The sequence below is a fragment of the Drosophila yakuba genome, chromosome 3L (genome assembly GCF_016746365.2).
Source record: "Drosophila yakuba strain Tai18E2 chromosome 3L, Prin_Dyak_Tai18E2_2.1, whole genome shotgun sequence".
Taxonomy (NCBI): Eukaryota; Metazoa; Arthropoda; class Insecta; order Diptera; family Drosophilidae; genus Drosophila; species Drosophila yakuba.
This window is the reverse complement of record NC_052529.2, coordinates 13,729,727-13,751,698: the sequence shown is the minus strand read 5'-3', so window position 1 is coordinate 13,751,698 and position 21,972 is coordinate 13,729,727. Positions and strand designations below refer to the sequence as shown.

Genomic DNA, 21,972 nt, shown 5'->3' with positions numbered 1-21,972 from the left:
TGTGCTACCGTTCTACCGTGCTGCCTCTCCTGGATTCTTCGTCCTTCGTCCCGTGGCATTTAAAGTAAAAAGCCTGATGTCGTGGCCATAAATCAAACGAAAATGCCAAGTGTGAAGAAGGGTTCGGGAAGCCTGGGTTCGGCTCGATTAATTTTTAAACATTTAACGGCCGGCACTTCGAATGTGCCTGAATAAAAAAAAATGGCAGAAAGAGAAAGGGTTTGCCAAATGGCTCCATGTTTATTAGCCAGATTTCATGTTGTCCGTCAGCAGGAAGCTCATTTTTCATAGCACACGACATTAAATTAAGCAGGCAAGGCGAATAATTTCTTAGCCAGCAATGTCGCAGCGAAAAGAAAGGAAAATTCAGATACATAATTCACATGCCAAAACAGCACGAAATGTTTTGCATAGCAGTGTCCTGAGTGTCGCGACGTCGACAACAACAAAGTGCAAGCCATTAAATTTCATGCATGCAACTGGTAAAAAAGAAAAAACGGAAAAGGATACCACCTATATAGAAAGGATCGCAATGGTATCTGCCACGCCCACGCGCTTTTTCCGCAGGCGGCCGAGAAATGAGTTTGCACTTTTGTTATGCAAAATGCGAAAGGAGGCGGCTGCGGAGGCGGAGGCGTGGCATGCAAGGATGCCCCAGCAATGTTGCACCTTAAAAAATGCTGCCGAGACAGCAGACACTGCAGAGCGCGCTGTCAGGAGAAGAAGAAGTAGCACCCCGAGGAGAAGACGTTGCCCTGAAAGTTTTTAGCATGTTTTTCATATTTATCCTGGCACGGAAAAGCAGTTGGGCAGACATAAACAGGTAGACAGGCAGAGCAGAGCGCCGAGGGCCGAGGGCACCGAAGGGTTAAGATGCGTGTGCAAAATTATTTAGCCAGAGTGTCAGAATGCCAGCTAGCCCGTCTCCTTTTCGCTTAAGTACTGCCACTACCTCGCCCCCTCATCACGCCTCCTCGACGTCCTGAAATATTTGTCTGCCTTATTTATTGCATACCCTCAGGCGCGCACACACACACACACACTAACACACCTGTGTCAGGTGTCAGTGTGCCTGCAGTTATGAAAATACTTTGTAAACATTTCCTATTTCTATTAGCGATCTCCCCTTTCAAAAAATTGCAGCCCCAGCCCTGCCAAGTGGCCAAAAACTATGCAACAATGTTTTGTCAGACTCACATGTGTGTGTGTGTGAGAGTGTGTCAGTGTGTGTGTGAGTGGTGGGCGAAGGGGGAGGGTTTATAAAAGTTTGGCCATAAGTGTTTCGGGGGTTCCTTTCGGAAAAGTACAAATATCTTGCCACTTCAGCCACCTTATCGATGCTGGGGCTGAACCCGCGGCTATGGGGCCATAAATTATATTTTTGAAGTCGCAGCCAGAGACAACAACAACCACATTCGAGTAGACTGAAAACTTTTTGGCAGTTATTACCAAGTGTTTTGTCGTTCGTCCCCTCGTCCCTTTTCGACCCCCGGCTGAAGTTGCATATCTGTAAACATTTTTTGCAACGACTTTGAAGCGCACCTGAAAAAGTTGTAGAGCTCGCTTACCTGGGACCAAAACTTTGACTGCACTTTGTGCAAAAAGTTTTTGAAGGTTGCTAGACCTTTAATTATTTTGTGATAAATGATGACATTCGAGTGCTAAAGCGCCGGCAAAAACAATTACAAATAGAGCGAGAATGTGCCACGTCACTGCCGAACACTTCATTAGCAACTGTTTTGCGAAACGAAAAAAAAAATGGCAAAGATATCCTTTTGACAAAGCCAAACACGAAAATATTAGAGCAAACAACAGCTGACACTGACATAGAAAACAAAGCCTCGTATCGCTCATCTACTTAAAAGCGCTTTAAACTGAGCAACACGATGGAAATGGAAATGGAGGGGAATGGAGTGTAAAGAATGAGAAGGTCCTGCCAAGTGTCCACCTTGGACGGTCCTGTCGATGATTGATGATGGCGTGTGACACTAATGGTGATTGTTGCTTTTTTGTCACACATCCTGGCGCAAGACACACATCCTGGCGCCAGGCGTAGCATGAGGCCACCTGCAATTTGTTGCCACACTTGAGCTCCTTCCATGTACGAGTATATCCTTTGGCATCGGTTTCGTTTTACATTATAATAGGGGCTTATGGGCGAGCGCCTAAAACTATGCAACAGCTTCCATGAATTATGATTGCCCCTGACATGACCCCAAAAACAATTACTCAAATTTCATATTTACTTCAACAAGGGTTCGGCAAGGGATTCGCAGCAAGTGTTTTCTGGTAGATTAAATGTGTACATTCTACGGGCTTCATTTTTATTATTTTGGATTGATTAATGTTCGGTGATCTGAGGAGGCTCAGCAGTCGACAGCCGGAGGCATAAAATATTGCATTTGCGACTTTATCCACTGCTTGGCCACTGTCCGAATGCTAATCCCTGACAAACAATCCATTAAAATGCATTCCCAGCGAACCACAACAATCGCCATGTGGGTGTCCCTGTCCCATGTACAAAACAATTGTTAATTAACTTTAGTGGAAAACATTTCTCCGACTGACTGAACATTGGTTAAATTCCAAAAATTCACTCGCTCGCCACTGAACAATGCGCATTCACACAGGCGGAAGTCATGGCTGAGCATTGAACAAATGCTATTAATGTAATTTGGCATTTATTTATGCATTGGCCATTAAAACAAATAGACACGCTAGCAGCGAATTATAATAATAATATAATAATTATAATTGTGCTGACAGACAAATGATTTTGCGCCGCGAATAACAAAAACTGCATTCGATTGATGGGCTGCGCATTTGATGAGCACTGAAAATGCATTTTTACAGGCTCATTTGCATTTAGTTGAATGTATGTAAGGAGTCCTGTTTAATCTGCATATAAATCATTTTAATTTATTTGACTACCACTGTTTGGTATTTGGCCATCAAAGCCTTTATTTTCTATGCGAGTTAATCTTGTAATTGGCGGCTTTTCCTTAATGGACTTTCTCCGCCTCGCCGACGGCCATTTTCATTTTAATTAAAAATCAAAAATAATTAGCTATTTGTATAATTACATGAAAATCATTTGCGCCTGGTCGCAGCCATTAATATTTATTTGAAATATATTTACCCTCCCACTTTCCCACATCCCTGTTTACGGTGTCCGTTGCGTTGCATTGCTTCTTGTTTGTTTGTTGCATTATTTATTTACGTTTCAAACATGTGTCAACATGGCCGCTGGCTAAAAATATATGCAAATATAAATGAGCGCCGAGATAAATATATTGAAAATGGCATAAGCGCACACATATCGGATATACTCGTATACTCACATGTACGCCAGATGAATTATGTTCGCGCCAGGCCATAAATGCATATTTAATTACAAAATTAATTAACATAAAAAATAACTAAAGCAAAAGGTATTATGACAAAAAAAACAAAAGTATGCTCGCTCTCAACTGCCTGTGAATAAAGTTATAAAAGCCCGTTTATAATACACAGTTCAGTCAGACATTGGTAAAATTAAAGACAAATAGCAATTTTTTTCGCATTCGATAATATTTAATTCAATTAAATGTGTTTATGGAAATGTGTTTTCCATCTATTCCGGCCAGCTCGCTCGCTTCATTGCACAGCAAACAGCTCAATCATTGCTGTACGCCTGCCGCCAATGTTCTCTAATCAATTTTAATTAAATTAATTCCTCAAACTGAACCCACCACATCCACAGGCCACACAGGCAAGGGAAAGTTTTTACAGGCCTAACCCCGATACCCCGAATCCCCGAATCCGATTCCGAAACCAAAATGAGTTAATATTTGGCCTGTGCCGCAGCAGCCTAAACCTCTAGCCCCCTGGGCAAATATCACTTACTTATGTTTAGTCGTTGGTAATAAGTTCTGCCTCCTTGGCTGCTTTTGGCCAAGTGCTGCGGCGCCTGCTGTTAATGACACAACCGCAAACAAAGTGCGAAGCCGTTCTGGTTGTTGTTGTGTAATGTGTAATGGCAAAGCTCATTAGCTTTGCAGGCAAACAAGTTTTAAAGCATGCATTTAGGCGCTCTGCGGTTTGACAGCCGCCCGCCTGCAGCCTCTCTCTGCAGAGAGCTCTGCTGTGTTGGTGTGCGTGGCTCTGTGCGCGCGAGTGTGCGTGCGTGTGTGTGTTGACACAACAATTAAAAGCATTTAAAATAAAGCATGGCATGGCAACTAGCAGGCGGCTGTAGGCGCCAGGACGCGTCCGGACGGGCAGGACAGGCAGGACATGGCCGAGCTACGCAAATGCATAAATTCTGCCTTACAGCGTGCGGGTGCGAAAATGCGTATGCGTTGGTGCGTGTATGTGTGAGCCACTAATTACCATGTCTTTAGCTCTGGCATGGCTTATGGCATCGCCACTAACCGTCGTTGCAGCCATAAACTCTATTGGGCGGTGGCAATTACAGCAGTTACATTTCAGTCACACTTGCCGCGAGAAGATTCAGAGCAGAGAACTGCAAGAGTGGCATTTTTAGCCACCCTGATCACACTCAACAATTTTGAGTGCGGGTGCCACTCACACCGGTTTTCGAGGGTACATACAAACACCCGGTCAAAATATTCGGGTGTCTGCAAACACCCTGGTGCCTGCGCACCCGAATCAATGCGGCACCCTACGTCGCGGGTACCAATCACACTCGCCACTCATAACGAAGGGTAGAGAAGGCAAACATGCAGAAAAAGGCAAGTGCCTTTTTCTCGGAAACACCCGGGTGTCTTGGTAAACACCCGGGTGTTTTGGTAAACACCCGGGTGTTTTGGTGAACACCCGGGTGTCTGGTAGACATTTGAGTGCCTGTGGTAGGTAACATACGAAAAAGAAAAGTACATTAAGTACTGAAAAACGAAATATATTATGCCGAAAATCTGTAGAATTATGCATTCTATTTACAGAAATTTAACCAACACGAAATAGACATTTCTTTTTTATATCTTATATTATTTGCTTTGTTAAAATTTTTAATATTTAATTACCATATTTAACTTTGTATGTATAATTTTTCTTTTTAAAATGATAAAAAAAAACAATAGAAATAGAATTGTGTTAATTAAGTATAAATAATATTTAATAATATACATAATATATTATTTAATAATACATAAGTTTGTTTTTTGTAAAGACATTAGATACATCAAAACACAAAAACATGTGCACGACCTTTTTCTTGGGTGTTTCCATTCACCCTAAATTTTTTGGACCGTGTCTCGCTTCCACCCATACAATTTTTATGCATACAGAAAAGTACCTGCGGCCGATCCTTGCTTGCGCGTCACCCACCCTAAACTTCTTTGCACAGCAGACACCCGGGTGTTTTTTGTACTTGCACAAAAAACACCCTGGTGGCAAAACACCCGGGTGTTTGTCATTGCTAAATTTAGGGTGTCTCCAAACACCCGGGTGCGGAGACTCCCGGTGTTTAGCGGGTACACTTAGGGTGCCGGTGGCTTGCTGCAGTTCTCTGATTCAGAGGTCATATAACATCGGCTTCTATTATTTCAATATTTAATTAACTAGTTTCAAGTGCAAAAACCCTTTCTCGAACATTCGATTAATTCGATACTTCGGATATAAATGATCTATAAATGACATTTCTTCCCGTGTGATATCTAAGAGTATTCACAGTTCCGTCTTCGATTGTACGCCGTATCTGCACAAATGCTATCGCCAATGTCTAACCAAATATTGTTTGGCAGTCGTAATTATGTCCTGCCAGGAGGCATTTAAAATCGAACATTGGACTAACGCCTGGAGAGAGGCCGCGCCCCACCCAAACGCCGCCCACTCCTTACACTTGTCGCCGGCGGGCAGACACATTAAATTTTCAAGCCATGACAAACAGCAAATTTCACTTCAAACAAAAGACAAATTGCCAGAGGGCCAGGACTTTTTCACCGCTTCCTATCGGGCAATGGCAATCTGCCATCCCACCTCAACTCTAGTCAACTCGACTCTGCTCAGCTCTGTTCGTCTCAGCTCAATTCAGTTCAGTTCAGCTCAGCTCAGCTCAGCTCAACTTGACTTCAGTTCAGTTGAGTTCGCGTCAAGTGTTTGCCAAGGAGAATGAAGCGAACTTATCGAGTTTGGCCCGTTGTTTGCTAAATTGCAAACACATGCTGCTGCCAAGGAGAAAAACTCCTGGGCGGAGCAGGACAATGGCCAAAGTTAAATCAGGCGTGAAATCAAGCAGGTGTTTCAATTTTTACCAAATTGACTTGACTCTACCCACCGACTCTGCCTTTGTGCTACACCTTTTGAATAGTACCCCAATCCCCCTTTCAACTGGATGATGGATATATCTTGGGCGGGTATTTTGGTCGTTGTCAGGTCGTCTCATTAAAGCGATTATTATGCATTGCATTTCTGATTATAAAACCAAATTAAAAGTTATTCATGCACTGGCCGTATATGACAAAAAGCAATCATTAAAATTGTTTTAATTTTTATTATTTTACTGTGTGGCATATAATTTTTCATATTTACTTTCTGACAATGGCCGAAGACGGACGACGGACGCAAACGAACAATGCCACTGTCAGTCCAATGTAAAAATCAAACAAACAAGCGACAAAAAATTAATTATATAAAAAAAAAAACAAAAAAATACTCAATAATAATAACAATAATCTGGTCATGCGTGTTCAGTACACGCACTGATTTCGGATATCCCTCAATTGAAAAAAGTGTAATTATTATATAATCATACGTACATATATGCATATTATATAGTCGTTCAAAAGGAGCAAAAGGAGTGTGTGTGTGTGCTGGGTTGATTTATGAACGAAAAGAATCGCAATGAAACCAAAAGTTGAATGGAATCAGCCTCGAATTCAATCCCCCTCTCCCCCATCCAACCGATCGCTTATGGCGATTGTTGTCCACATAATTGTGCCTGGCACTGTATGCTGCATTCTGTGTCTGTAGCTGTAGCTGTATCTGTATCTGTATCTGTTTGCTGTTTGTTGATTCGTTTTTTTTTCGGTATATTATGTCAAGCATAAATTGGCATTTTCAACTGGATTTGCATGTTAATTAAAATGGCGCACGCACGGACAGTTGAAAACAAATGCAGACAAGGCATTAAAGCTCCACATCCAGTCATCCAGTTATTCGTTTCACACACACACCCACACCCACACCCACACCCACCAAACACCTAGGCAGGATTCCCCCGTCTCCTGCTTGGCATTCTGGACCAGATCGATGACAGGGCCGCCTGCACTTCAATCGCGGCTGGTTGCATTTCATGCTGAGCTCTATTTACTTGAGTGTTCGTCGCTGAAGAACAGCCAGGACACGGGCCCCAAAGGATCTGAGTTCAGCGGCGGAGAACGCGACCCGGACCAACGACCTACACTTGACTTAACCAGCATTGTCGATTGCAGCAGGGCCACGCCCCCTGGCAAAAATGGCGGAGCTTTAATGATGATTTCTTTGGCGCTTAAGTCGTTTAAACTTCGCCCCCACTTTTGGGGCGAGCGACTTGGGCGCTGGGTTTGTTGCCCGTCGCCATGGACTTGACGAGTGCCTTTTTGTGTGTCTGACGGAGGAGTCCTGCGCCTGCTACTCCGCACCCCGTGCTCCTCGCCTTTTTTTATTGCTCAAGTCTCCTTTCATGTGCATTACGGAGCACTCGTCCTCGTCCTCGCCCTCGGCTGCGTCTTCGCTCCTCGTCGCTCCTTGAGCTGCTTTAAGCACTTGACTTGGCCTAGAGGAGGTTGTGGATCCGCCAGCCGATGCCGAAATCCACTTGGTTGACTTAAAGATTGCGCGCAGGGTCTAGATGGAATTATGGCCAAGTGCATAGTCGTAAAGTTCAATATTTTTATAGCTCAGTGTCTGGGTGGCTCGCCTAAAAGCCTGCACTTCTTCATCATTTTGCCATCGCAATTTTCATTCCCATCTCGTTACTCGTTACCCGCATACGCTATATATATTTCCCACAGAAACAGTTATCAGCTATTAAATAAATGTTCAGCTGCATTTTATTTAATTCATGTGGCAGCCAATTTTATAATTTATTATAAGCAGCCTCTGCCTGTCAGCGATTGTCTGGCCATGCCCACCTCATCCCGCCTACCGCGTTGCCCGTTTAATTGACATATTTAAAATATTAAATTGCATCCGTGTGCAAAAATTTAGTGGGCATTCTTTTTGGCTTCGTTCGAATATTTTTAGAGCTGTGCAATTATTAATATTTAATCATGTAAATAACTCTGCATAGGCAATAAATAGGCATGTGAATATTAGAGAAAGTGGAGAGTCCTAGTCAAAGGAATAATAAAGTGGAATGCCATTTGAAAAAATCTTTTAAAGCAACAAACACAGTTAATCTTCAAAGATATTTGAAGAAAATTTGTTATTATCAAAGATTCCCATTTAGTTGAACTTTTTCTATCAGATTTGTATATTATTTTTCTATTTCCCTTACACATTCATAACCGCACATAAAAGCCGTAAAGCCTCACACGTGAATTGGCGAACAAAAAAAAGCGGCTGGTTGAAAAATTAATAACCAAATTTGCAACGCAACGACATGACAACAATCAGCCCGAGGACATCGGCAGTGGAAGGATACCAGGCTGCGGGCGATGCTGTATTATTAATTAAATGACGCTTAAAAATACGGCAACCAAAAGCGTTTAGGGCATTTGGTGGTCTCGTCGACAATAATTTCACTTTTTTCATCATTTTTAGTTTTCTGACTGCTGCTGCAAATTTATTATCAGTGACAGGCAGACACACAAACAGCATCGGTAGCCTTGCAGCAAAAAGACTCGTTGACAAAAAATTAATAAACTTAAAACCGCGGTTATTTACACTCCACTCGATGACAGGACATCTATGCACAAAGGCTGTGTGTTTCTCTTTTGATTGTGTCACTCTGGCCTTTCAGTTCACATGTTACCGAATCATTGTAAAATTAGTTTGTATATTTTTGATATGCATTTTATGTGCATTTTTTTGTGCCGAGCAGTGGGAATGTCCTAGAAATTAGGCGGCTGTTTATCGCATATTTGGCCATGCATAAAATTCGCTGATTTGCGTTGCATAATTTCCGGCGCTCGAGCTGTTTATTTAACTGCTGTGCCTGTGTGAGTGGCCCAAAGGCCAAAGCTTTGATTTATTATGGAGAAGTGCCAGTGGCACTTGAGCCACAGCTTTGGAATACATTTAATTCTTTAAAGCAGGACTGTTGCTCTTGGCGGCATGCCTAAGTGCATTAATTAATTTAGTTGAATAAATAGTTCAAATTATCTATGTAGGCATCTAGTAAAATGGTATTCAATTGTTTTTTAAAAGCCGAATCGTTGTTATTTAGTATAAATAAATTTTTTGAGAATATTTTTCACTTATAAATAATAACACGTGCTGTCCAAAAATCCTTTTTTCGTACTAATCACACCATTTTCGACCCATGCTTTTAACTTCTGGGCCCTGCTTTAAAATTCAGAAACTGTTTAGCTTAAAGTTGTAGGAGCAATTAGGACACGCTTCATTGGCTGCCAAAAGGTACATAAACTACGTGAGTGTGGCTCTGTCTGTGTGTGTGTGTGTGTGTGACCAGTCCCTTTCCCTTTTGCCCTGCTTCTTAGAGATCCAGTCCCAAACCCAGAGCTCCAGACCAACGCAGCTCAGCTTTTCATGTAAACGCTTGCTTTGCCATTCGTTCCGAGTCATTTCATTTTCACTTTGTTGTTGGCGCACTCACAAATGTAGTGATGGGTAGGGGGAGGGGAAGGGGGAGGGGATCTGGATCTGAGTTCTACAATGCCATTTGCGCCGGCTGCCTTTGGCCATAGTTCCACCTCACTAGCCACCCATGGCACCGACTTAAAATGACAAACAACATTGGGAGTCGTCGTCGCAGGATCCCTGAGAAGCGAAAAATGCTTTACCAGCTCACACACACACACTCGCACATCGACGTTGTAGTGGTAAGGGGGGAGGGGGGATGAGGGAGGAACGCGTACATGCCATTGCACAATCATTGGATTCCGAAACATTTCTAGAATATTTAATAAGAAAACTGAAAATCGTTGAAATGCCAGCAACACTCATAATACTGGGCTGGGATGGCCCAGGCTCGCCCTCAAAGTGGGTGTGGGATTCCCCGATAGAAGGCTAAGGTCAAAGACAATATTGAAATGCCAATTGAACTTTTTGCTATTATTAAAATTTCCCGGCCTTATCCAGGACGAGTGGGAAACAAGCCAGTAAAACTGTCGTTAAGTTCTCTGCCCATTGGGTTGACATTTTGCGTTGGCCCCGTTAAATGGTTCGGCAATTGAATCGTAGATATGCATAATCTAAATGGTAGATTGAATTTACATTGAAAAGGGAAAATGTTCTTTAAATACCAATACCTCCTATTTAATAATAGCAATCTTCAAAAAAAAAAAAACTAATCATAATACCCTTTTCCTCTTTGTCTTTACAGGTATGTACAAAAAGGTCCTAACAACCCGGTATAATCAATCCTTAAAGTGTTCCGTAAGTTCAAGTGCCTTTGTCTTGTCCACTGCCGTCGTTCGGAGTCCTTTGGTTCATTCTGAGCCAATCCGGACAAGATCCCAGTCGAACCCTTCGAAGACACTGAAAAATTTGTATAGCTTATTATTAATAACATTGTAAGGAGGCAAAACCCCATCAAGTAGCTAAATCTTGGCAAGCATTTAAGCAGCATGTCAGAAACAAAACGATGGGGAAAAACCGCCGGAGCTATCCTGGCTGTCGCCGTCGTCGACATTGACAGTGATTACAAGCTAAAAGTATGAAAAACAGCAGAAACTACTTAAGCACAAGAAATAACAAAAGCCCTGACCGAACCAGGCCAGTTCGGCGAAGTTTAGCTGGAATGGGTCGTCGGCAGACTGTAGACAAATTTTTTGCATAAACACAGACGACAAAGCCAACTACTGACTGCACTTAAGACAAGAGTCCGGCGACGGCGGTGGGAGAGCAGGATCGCAAGGACGAAGGGACTGAAGGCAAATCGAAGGCGAAAGGCGAAAGCCGAAAGCTGATGCCATCGAAGCCATGAAGAAGGAATTTCCTCAATTCCTCGATGTGAGATGCGAATTTTTCAATAAATGCAACCATTGGGGAATGGAACAAGGCCGCCAGGGGACCAACCGACCAACCGACCGACGGACCGTATTATAATTTCGGACGGGACAGGACGAGCATCGTTTAAAATATGTCTGGGCGGGGCAGGACTCGCCTCCGACTGAGTCCCGGACTAGGAGCAGGAAGCACATAAGTAGAAACGGCTCAAAATGCAAAGTAGACGACATCCGCTTTGAGATTGGATGACGTTCGTCCTCGCCATTGCCATCGTTGGCATCGCCTTACGCCGTCGTCTTCGCCGTGAAGTATTAAAAGCAAATAAGTAATAAAAATAATAATGGAGCATTTTTACCATTTTTTTGCCCCCGCAAGTAAGGGAGTAGCTCGCAAAAAAAAAAGGATAAGCATCTTAGCGCAATTTCTTGCTGCCTTCTCAATATAACAAAAGGTCCTTGCGCCCAGGCAAATGTGCCGAAAATGTGGGTTTGAGGCAACCCAGCTGCTGGCCCTCGTCCGACGCTATGTTGTCCTTTATTTTCTGTTTTTTTTTTTAGCTTCCTTGGCCCGCTCATATTTCGCCCTTCGAACCGAACCGAAACCAACCGCCCTTCATCCCGTTTTCAGTTCCCAAAAGGGACAACAACATAAATGCAGGAAATTTGAATGGACGAGCGCAGTGAATGAAATTTGCAAATATTTTTCAAAAATTGAACTTTTCTGGCAAATTTTTTTCTCCAACGATGATGGCGAGCAGAAGGTGGGCGGCAGGCAGGAAGGAGAAAGGATAAGGGTATGGGTTGGGGGTATAAGGGAAAAAGGGACTGCGCCGGGGTTTATGAAAATAAGTGAAGAAAATTGATTTGAAGTACTTTGAAGTGCAAAAACGCGTAGCCAGAATCATTGAAGAATGCTTTGGCATATTATTTCGACTTTTTTTCGCCTTTTTTCGACTACCCAACGAACTCTGTTTCTCTCTTTTTTTAGCAGACAACTTTTGTTGTGATAAGCAAGTCGAGCAGAAGCGGCATATTTATATGAAAATGTATGCCAGAGGGGGCTGAATGCAACTGCATATCTGCTTATGTTTGAATAAAGTTGCGAAATGGAAAAATAACTGAGTCCGTAAGCAATCTCTGTCGACTGTGTGCCGACTTAAAGTTGCTTGGGTGCCCGACTGAAGTTTAAAACTCACATAAGCAGGTAAATTGCTTTCTAGGCTTAGCCACATCCCAACTCAGACAACAAAGGAGTGTATAAATCGCCTAGAAAACAAGCGACTACCGACTGCCGTCTGTCATTTCCTTTGGCAATTCGAGGACTAGTAGCGACAAAAAATAAACTTTACCTGCAGCCAGGGAGAAATTGTCAAAATATAAACCGCCGTTCCTGTTACCGTCTGTAACCAGGACTACGCTCGTTTATCAGTCAAGGAGCAGGTCCTGGCTGCTTTCCCACATTTCTACTGCTACTTTTTTGCGCTGTAGCAAAGTGAAACGATTCACGCCGCCAACGCCTAGAAGTGTGCAACATTTTTTTGGGCTCCCTCAGATCCTTGGCTTGCTCCTGCCAAATATATTCATTGCAAGATTTGTTGTCTGTGGAAGGAGCCGTTTGCATATGAGGCAAGATTCCTTGCCTGCACAATGTGTGTGTGTGTGAGTGTGTGGGAGGCGAAGAGAGACTTACGCTTGAATTGCAAATAGTTAGAAAAGATTTGCCATGATTTGGGGTGCCACTCTGGCCCCCGGAATGCACCGAGATGAAGTCCTGGCCCCAGACCGCATTTCCTTGCTGCCTTTCAATTGCGAGGGACAGCCGGCAAATTTGTCTGCCGAGGCATGCCAGCGATTTGTGCTTACTGCATTTGGGCGGTTCTGTGGGTTTCCAGGACTTCCAGGCAATGATTTAATCGAGTCTGCCAGACATTGATGGCTTCATTTCGATGGTCTGTTTAAGCGGCATCCAATGGATGCTTTTTGGGGGGAGGAGAAAGGAGGATGGTTTATTTCGGCTGACATCTCTGTCAGTGCAGAGGCGACCATTTCGGGCATTAAATAAAATGTGAAACAATCAGAAATCAACGCATAACGCAAGCAAATAAAAATATAAAGCATTTGTGGCCAGTTGCCGTTAGCCATTTGGCCCAAACAGCAGTCGCATCCGCACGCACACACACGCACAAACACACACACAGCGCACACACACTCAAATACACGCACACACATTAGTGTGCAATTTGGCCAAATGTCGCCAACGTGGCAGCCTGTCCTCCGTTCGAAAAACTTTCACAATATTTCCGCAAAACAAATTGCGCGTAAAAATGGCAATGCAATTTTTGGTCGTTTGTTGCGGCGGCCGTTGGCCAACTGGACGCCACATTGCATCCACATATGTCCTTTCAGCCCCATAGTCCACTCCCTCCTCCACCATTTTGTGTGTGTGTGTGTGTGTGAGTCCTGCTCCATGTTTCTGTAATGTTTGCCCAATTGAATTTAATAATATTTTCATTTGGATTTTAGTTTAGTTTTTAGTCGAGGGAAAATATTTTCCGAGCTGTTCCCGACATGTCCTGCGCTCTGAAATGTTTTGTTCGCTCTGTGGCTGCAAAATGGCCAAGGGATCTGCGCCTGTTCCCAAAAAGCTAATTGGGTTCGCGTGTTGTGCGGTTGGTTAATTGTGATTTCGATTCGAATTGCAATTCTGATTATTATGTTTTCTCCGTCATTAGTCTGGGTTTGCCAGTGTCAGCTACAATTTAAGTGGCCAGCTTTTGGGGTCTAAAATCCAACCTCTAAAGAGCAGCAAAAAAAGGATATCTTTCAGTGCCTTTCAATGGCTTATCCTCAAACCCTGTCACGGACCAACTATCGCCTCAACAGCTCGTAAAACCAAAGCAGCTAATTTAACTGCTGCCGTAAAAAGCCCACCACCCCCACTCCCCGAATTTCCTTTGCCTTTCCTTGACCATTATCCTGACCATAAATACAATATTTGATAATTTTATTAACAATTTCGACTGTAAATTGTTTACGACTTGACAGTGGAGGGAAAAAGAGCGAAAGAGCTTTTTAGGCGTCTGCCGGATTGGTGCACTTTTTGTGTTGCCACAGAGCAGAAGCAGATGAAATATTCATGTTCACCGACTATCTCCGTCTTATTCCCAATTCCCCAACCCCCCCTTTTGGCAGGACTCGTAAATTAAATTTAGCTTCCCCCCAAGCCCCCGAACATTCTGTTCAATCAAGCGTAAAAAACGCCGTAGACAGACATTGCCAGAAAGGCGGTGGAGAGTGGGCGTGGCGAGTGCTGCTTTATCCTTGCTATCCCAGCAGTGGTTTAGTTTTTGTGCCAGATTGTGTGAGAGTGTGTAAGGGTGTTTGTGCAAAAGGACTGTGATTTTAACTGCATTAGAGGCCCAGTCCTTAGTGCTGGATTCAATTTGTTGCAATGCTATGCTAAAAAGCTGAAATCAGGCGGCCAGGTCCCAGGATCTGACCGGAGCCAGAGGTCCTTTTTGTGCAGCTTTTCGCATTAAATTTATGAAATTGTGCGCTTCCTCTTTTTCGGTCATGTTCTCTCAAAACTCAATCATGCTTGCATGCAATATCCTGCCGCCTCCTTCGAGGACCTATGTCCTTTTTGCTCGTTGAGCCAGCCCATTTGTTTGAGTATGCCCCCATACCCGGCTCCTGGAGACATTTATACCCAACAATAACAACACTGTTGACACAAACACACTCAGGCCAGGACTGCCGAGGTCCTGGAGAGTCCTCAGAGTTCGCAAAAGTATGCAGAGACAAATGCAGCCGTCGCAGTGAAGCGAAATGTAAGAATGGAGCTGGAAGCAACCTTTAACTATGCTCTCTATTTCCAACTTCTTGGGGCGAAATTGCCCTTAAACTTTTCTGTCACATTCCGAGCATATCTTGGCCAAACTTGCCCCAAGCCCAATTCCAGCCTGTTGATTGCCCATTTAGCAGGCTCTTTCTTTGCAGGATCGATCCCCGGCATCCTTTCGTTAAGCCCATTAGGGCTGGCGCTTTGTGCCCAAAAGGACTCTCGTCCGACGATCTGCTCGCGAAGCCTTTGACAACTTTCAGCCCCGTTGATTGCCTTATTAGGCCCTGTGAGGGAACGGATAGCGGCAGGACTCTTTCGAAAGGAACTCTCGGCGAGTAATTGAATTAAATGGCTGGCGCTGTGTGGCAAAAAGCAAAGTAAATTAAATAAGTTTTTCATTTTGGCCGCGGCCAAGTTGCATTGTCAACGCCGTCGTCGTCTGAGTCCTTCGTCCTGCCGTCTGCCGGAGTCCTGCTTTTTGCTTGCCCGCATTTTACGCTTCGCCGGCGGCCCTTTGTCGGGTCGCCAATTTCGCGGAGAGGCGGCGGGAATGAGGCGAATCCCGGCCAGAATGCAATGAGCCAAAAGTTGTTTAATGTATGCATTGCCTTGCCCATCCAACCAGCCATTCCCGTCATTCCCGCCATCCAGTTGTCCAGGCCAGAGTTGCGGTTAACAGCGCGTCGCAACTTTTCGGGGACTTCGAGGGCGCAAAGAAGTAACTTTTCAGCATAGTACGTAAATTTCCGGATTTTTTGTGGCAGGACTCCGTTAATGCTGAGCATACTTTTAGGTAGCTTAGTGGCATTTACACTAATTTCGACTGCGACTCCCACTGGCAATGGTGTGATTTATTTGCCGGAAAAGATTACTTACTCTGGCCTGTGGTTTTCCACGCGGCGTTTGCGTATTGAAGGAAAAGCGTTTTCGTTTTTGACATGACTCTCTGCTTTCGACTTACTGCCGCTGACAGCAGCAGCAGCAGCAGAAGCAGCAGCAGCGGAATGGAAAGCTGGTAAAACGAATTTGTAATTAGTTTTACTGCCACTTTTACTCGGTTGTACTTTGTTCTATTGAGAGTTTTTCGGGTTCAGTTCAGGTTTGTCTTTTAAGTGAAAATTAATTGGAAAACTCGTCGAGAACTCTCGCTCATTGTGCAGCAGTTTTCCATGCAAATGAAGGCTCTATCTAAGACTATATGGGTTAACATATTTGAGAGTTTCTCTCGAAGCTCTTTAAAACAGTTCCTGGAAAATCCCAACCGCGTGGTTCGAAGAAGCATCGGGAAGAACAACAAACGTTAATTGAAGTGCACTTCCCTTTTAATTTTCAGCCAACAAATTACAGCATATCAGCTGCATGCACGCCATAAACAAGCAGGTCCTTCGTCCTGCAACGTTCGTCCTGCTCGGCGTTGAGCACCGCTTCCTGTTCCTGCTTAATTTCATATTTCGAAACATGACACTTTCACACTTTGGCTAATTTAAAAGCATACAAAATGGCCGGTCGCAACACGCTGATGTCGCTGCTGCCTTCTTGTTTCGTGACGAATGTGCTTTTGCTTTGTTGCCCCATGGAGATGGTGTTGCATGTGGCACACACAACACACTGACACTGACACTCCGCTTCGCTTGGTTTCGGGATTCGGGAGTCGGAAGTAGAGAGTAGGGGCTTGGGGATTGGGATTCCTTTTCGCTCATACGTGTGTGCAACGCTGTCGCTCGTTAAATTGTCGCCTGACACCTCGCTAATGTCATCATCATTGTGCCCACCACGAGCACCACCATGAATGCCAGGTTGCCGAGCTGCCAGGTTGGGAGTTGAGTCTCAGCCACATTATTACTGTAATTATGTTGGCCGTGTAAACGTCATTAGGCGTTTAGCCAGCAAAACGTGCCGCAATCGCTGTGTTGAAATGGTGCGGACATAGTGCAGGAACTATTTTGGCCAGTCTATTGACTGGCATTTCACTTTGAATCAATTTCACACACATTCAAAAAGCTTAAATCCATTTACTCTTTGGCTAAAAATGTTATAAAAAAAACGGCATGGCACCATCAACAGATGGTACTGTGAGAAAAAAGGAGAAGAAATGTCCATTACCATTAGGTTGAAATTTATGGGCTTGCATTTTGAATACATTTTCCTGTCGCTGCTTTAATTGATAGATAAAAATTGCTTCCCATTAAACACCGAAGCGAGCTGAGGCGACCGGGCCAGGCCAATTCATTTAGCAATTAAAACAAGCTGCGGCCAAAACGAGTAAATGGCAAAAAAAAAAAAAAAAAGAAGCGAAAAGCGAAGCAACCGATGGCAAAACGTAGCAAACTATAAAATGCAAATCAGTTGCATATAAAAATATATATAATTCATTTGTTAAAACCATTTGCCGGCCATTTGCTTTCAACGTTTTTTATGCATACGCTCCGTATGTTGTGGACAAGAAATATGTTGTCCTTTTAGGCGTTGACAAATCGGCGCTCACACTCGCGCCTAAAAGTATGCAACAAGCAAAAAGCAGCAGGAGCGGCAGGAGCAACAGCAGATGCAAAGCCAGGAGCCAAAGGCATCGCCACAGTGAACGTGGCGAGGCGGGAATAATAATTTTTGGCACGACTGCCATGTTAACATGTCCCCAGACACGTACTACTGCCATCCCATTCCATCCCATCCCTTACCATACCATACAATCCCATTCCCGCACCCATTGAATTCGGTAAACGTTGCACACTTCCCGTCGCGAGTTTATTATGTAAGAGGACGGGAGAACGAGGATGTATGTGTCCTGGCTGCATTTCATCGCCCCTGTCCGTGTCCCCGGGCTTACCGGCTGCCCCTGTGGCTTGTAGAACCATTAGTGAACACGGGTTACTGTGATTACCCCGGGCCCATGACCCCCTGATACCCCCTGATACCCCTTGAAAACCCAGACCACGACCCGATCCACGAAAGCCGACAGGTTCACCCTGGGAGAGTAGTCTTGGCTGGCAATTTCCATTCGCATTCGCATTTGCATTTCGCATTGAAATATATAAATACGTGCACGGCTTTTGGGGCGGCAGACAAATTACTTTTTAAATGCACTGTAAGCCCTTCAATTGTAATTGGCCACCGTGCGGTCTGAAACTTTGCCAAAAAAGCGAAAAAATAAACGACTAAAATCCCCAGAAATCGAAGAGAGCGCTGCGACGGAGAACTTTGAGTGAGCCGCATTAAAAAACAATAAAAAAATATTGGGCCGAGTAAGAGGCTAAGGACCGTGGGCCCATCGTCTAATGGCGTCACGTTTGTGCCGCCCCGAAAAGTGGCATGCAACATGCGATTGCTGCCAAAAGTGCCGCCTGGCACGAGTCCAGGCCCAAGCGGCAAAGCACCAGGCAGCAGGCAGCAGGCGGCAAGGACCAAGGACCTTCTCTGGTTAGTTGGCTTGTTAGTTGGCAGCCTGCTGCCTGCCTGTTGCACTTGCCACTGAAGCACGACTGCGATTCGTTCTGGTTAGGCGTGCTGCCAACTCGCTCTCTCTCTCTTCAGATCGAGTCCTTTCAAGGATGTGTCTGTGTGCCGTGTTGAATTTTTCATTTCATTTGGCGGCAGCAATTCACTTGAATGGGAATTTCGTGTCGTCGCAATCGCAGTAGCAGTCGCAGTCGCAGTTGCAGACGTTGTCGTCTTCGTCAAGCGGAAACGGAAGTGAACAGGCCAAACAACTGCACATATAGAGCACATAATAAACGTTCAAATTGACTGAATGACGACTACTGCCTGAAACTGCTGAACTCTCTGCCTTCTAGGCCCCATAATTCTCCCCAGTGAGCCACATAAATTTGTTTGTGCTATTTTTTTGGCTTGTGCTCAACCCAAGCTTTTTGGCCATCAGCCAGCTGACATGAGCTGGGGATTATTAGACAATTAAATTGACGTTAATGAATTAATTTATGAGCTTCTGCGGTGGTCCTTGCCTGTTGCATAGTTCTCCGTGGGCAGAGACAATTAGGGCCACAGATTAGCTTTGGTTAATGGAGGTTTATCGCCTTCAATGGCAGGCAATTGAGGTTGAAACAAGCTCCATTCCAACTCACCGCATACGAAATTGTGATGGACTATTTTCGTGTTTAATCTGCCCTAAGCTTCGAGTACAAATAGCTGCTCGCTCGTATGCCTGAGATAGAAATTAATTTTCCTGTGATATGAGAACCGGCGGCCATGCCGGGTCTTATGTTCAAAGCATCTCATTAAAACTCATTACACGATCTCCTCGGCATCTGCAGGCTATGCCAGAGCGAACAGGAATAGTTTCACCTCGTTGCTTATGGCCCTTTTGCATAATCTCAAGTTTCATATTTCATTAATTAAAATTATGTTCAAGGCAGTGCAGATAGCCGTTATAGTTGAAGCACCTGTTCGGTTGTAGACTCATTAACAGCCCTCCCACACACACACACACACACATTTACGTAGCCAAGGAGGTGAATTGTGCAACACAATATCATTGTTACTTTGATTAATGATTTGCAAAATCATAAAAGCTTTTATGCTTCCCTAAACCATTCCACAACCAGCCACCCATCCAGCCCACTTCATTCATCATCATCAGCAGCGGCGGGAAAAAGGTTTCATATTACAAAAACCCATCTTAATTAATACAAGACAGACTGTTACCGAATATTGGAAACGCCTATTCAATTCGAATTGTCATACGTAAGTCGAAACCTCTCGAAAGGAAAGGCGCACTGAGTGGGGGGCACACGAAATGTGAAGCCTGCCATTATTATGCTAATTAATTGACATCAAAAGCAAAGAAAATGGAAGAGCCCAGTAGCGGGTCTAGTAGCAGGTCTTTGTTGAACGCATTTATATCAAAATCAATGACAGACGACAATGGCGGAAAAGGAAAGGTAAGGCAGGAGGCGAGCCCATAAGCCGCTTTGTATAGAAATGCAAATCGAAGTGCGCGTATGCCAATTATTTTGATATACTGGTATATATTTTTTTTTCGTATCTATACTCGTCGTACATAATTATAATAAGATAATAATGAGCAGTCGAACAAAGGAAGCAGGTGCACAGCGGTGCTTTCAGTCCCAGTTACGCAACGCTGTCATCACAAAATAATGGCCTGTAATAGGATTTCCTGTTTTCCAGCAAAGAAGAGGAAAGCAAAGCGGAAAAGCCGCCTATAAATATGCAATGACAGAGCACTCGACTCGATACAACCCTTGACTCAACTCAACACAATTCAACTCAACTCCACTCACCTCCATTCTCCACTTCACTCCACTTATCTTGCAGGGCGCATCCTCCAGCCTGGTCGTCAAATACGCCGACACGGAGAAGGAGCGACAAATAAGGCGCATGCAGCAAATGGCCGGTCACATGAACCTGCTGAACCCGTTCGTCTTTAATCAGTTCAGTCCGTACGGCGCCTACGCCCAGGTAAGTCCGCTCCCCCCATCCCCAAATGCATTCACCGCTCCTACATATAAAGCAGCTCCCCTCTCCTCCGGAATTGCAGCAACAGCAACAGGCCGCCCTGATGGCCGCCGCTGCCACGGCACCCGGATCCGCAGCCGCCTACATGAACCCGATGGCGGCCCTGGCAACGCAGATACCTCATGGCCTAAACGGCACCGGTCAGCCCCCCTCGCTGCCCTCGCCGACCATGCCCAACTTCAACATGGGCGCCAACACGCCCAACGGACAGCCCGGCGGAGCGGCTGCCGCTGCTGCTGCGGCAGCTGCCGCGGACGGCGTCTTCACGAACGGCATTCCACAAACGGCATTCCCAGGACGTAAGTAACTTCAAAACATATTTCATTTGATTTGCATTTTAAAAGCAAACGCATCTCATGGAGTTTCTACATGTTTTCTATATAGCCACTGAACTGTTTGTTGCAGATCCGCTGCACTTGACTATACCGCCACAAGGTTTGCCAAACGGCGATGCTGCTACCCTGCAACATGCCTTCCCTGGTCTGCCACCGTTTCCAGGAGTTGGTGAGTGTCTCCTTTACTCTAAGCCTAGAACATAAGATTCAGGACACGCTTGGCGGCAGAGCGTTAGATATTCGATTGCCATATGCCGTATTTCCATTGAGAGTTGAGAGTAATTTTGCCATGTCATTTGAATCGTGTTCAGTTACACATTTAGACCATCCATCTGCATCACCCATGGCATTGTGTACCATCTCGTCACCAGCATCATTTTCCATTAATAGCATCGGTTTATGTTCCAATGAACCCAACCACAACAGAAAAAACAGCCCAATCATTCATTACTGTTTTTATCGAAATAATTAATAATTGTTGTGTCATGCCATAAATATTTATTGTTAGTAAAGTGTGACTTAACTCTAATTTCTAAAAAAAAGCAGTTTAACTCATTATTTCTTTTTTGTGCAACAGAAGCTGAGCACATGTTGAAAATGCGGAGTTCATTTTTAATAGATGCTAGCTCTTGGTGTTGGCTTTTGGTTTATTTAATTTCCATTACAATTGGTACAAAAAATGCAAAATTATTAGAAAAACCCGTTTTTGGTGCGCTGATATGAGATCAAAGATTCAGTGTTGAGCGTATTATTCTAACCCATTCTCAAATCCAGTCGATCTACTATGGCTGCTTAACAACATTTAGTTAGTTTGGTTTTTAGTAATTTGTTTTTCTGTCTGTTGATTACTAAACTACGAGAACTATTTTAAATACCTAAAAACATATACATACATATATATATCTATACGTATTCTTAATTGTTGTGTTGTCTTTATAAATGTTTCGGAATTTGTGTAAAAACCAAAAACAAAATTATTTATATATAATGCAGCCTTTCCCGCCGTCTATGGACAGTTTCCACAAGCTTTACCACCTCCCCTAGCGGCGGTTGCACCCACTCAGCGTGAAGGTAAGCTTTTCATTATAATTTCGTTGATCACCTATGTATATCCCCATTTTCCCCATTTTCCCCCGACTCCCCCCGATTACTACACGTTCGTACGTTTGGTTCAGTTCTTGTTAAGCGA

At 44.2% G+C, this 21,972-nt stretch overlaps 1 protein-coding gene and 1 long non-coding RNA gene across 18 annotated transcripts in view; one reads left to right on the top strand and one right to left on the bottom strand.

Annotated features, from left to right (window-relative positions):
- Positions 1-21,972, top strand: part of LOC6534033 (CUGBP Elav-like family member 4) — a 266,544-nt gene that overhangs the window by 239,974 nt on the left and 4,598 nt on the right. For 7 of the 17 annotated variants that reach the window (XM_015194898.3, XM_015194890.3, XM_039374698.2 and 4 more), the window contains 4 exons: positions 20,248-20,391; positions 20,471-20,747; positions 20,854-20,952; positions 21,777-21,854. In XM_015194898.3, coding sequence (XP_015050384.1) covers positions 20,248-20,391; positions 20,471-20,747; positions 20,854-20,952; positions 21,777-21,854 — 598 coding nt within the window. Of the gene's footprint in view, positions 1-20,247; positions 20,392-20,446; positions 20,748-20,853; positions 20,953-21,776; positions 21,855-21,972 lie in introns of all 17 variants that reach the window. The other 10 variants (XM_015194906.3, XM_039374700.2, XM_015194896.3 and 7 more) reach the window with 3 other exon arrangements.
- LOC120321594 lies at positions 3,061-3,858 on the bottom strand. The gene is made up of 2 exons (XR_005561301.2): positions 3,342-3,858; positions 3,061-3,250 (listed from the first exon to the last, which is right to left on the bottom strand). It is a non-coding gene; the product is annotated as an uncharacterized LOC120321594 (long non-coding RNA).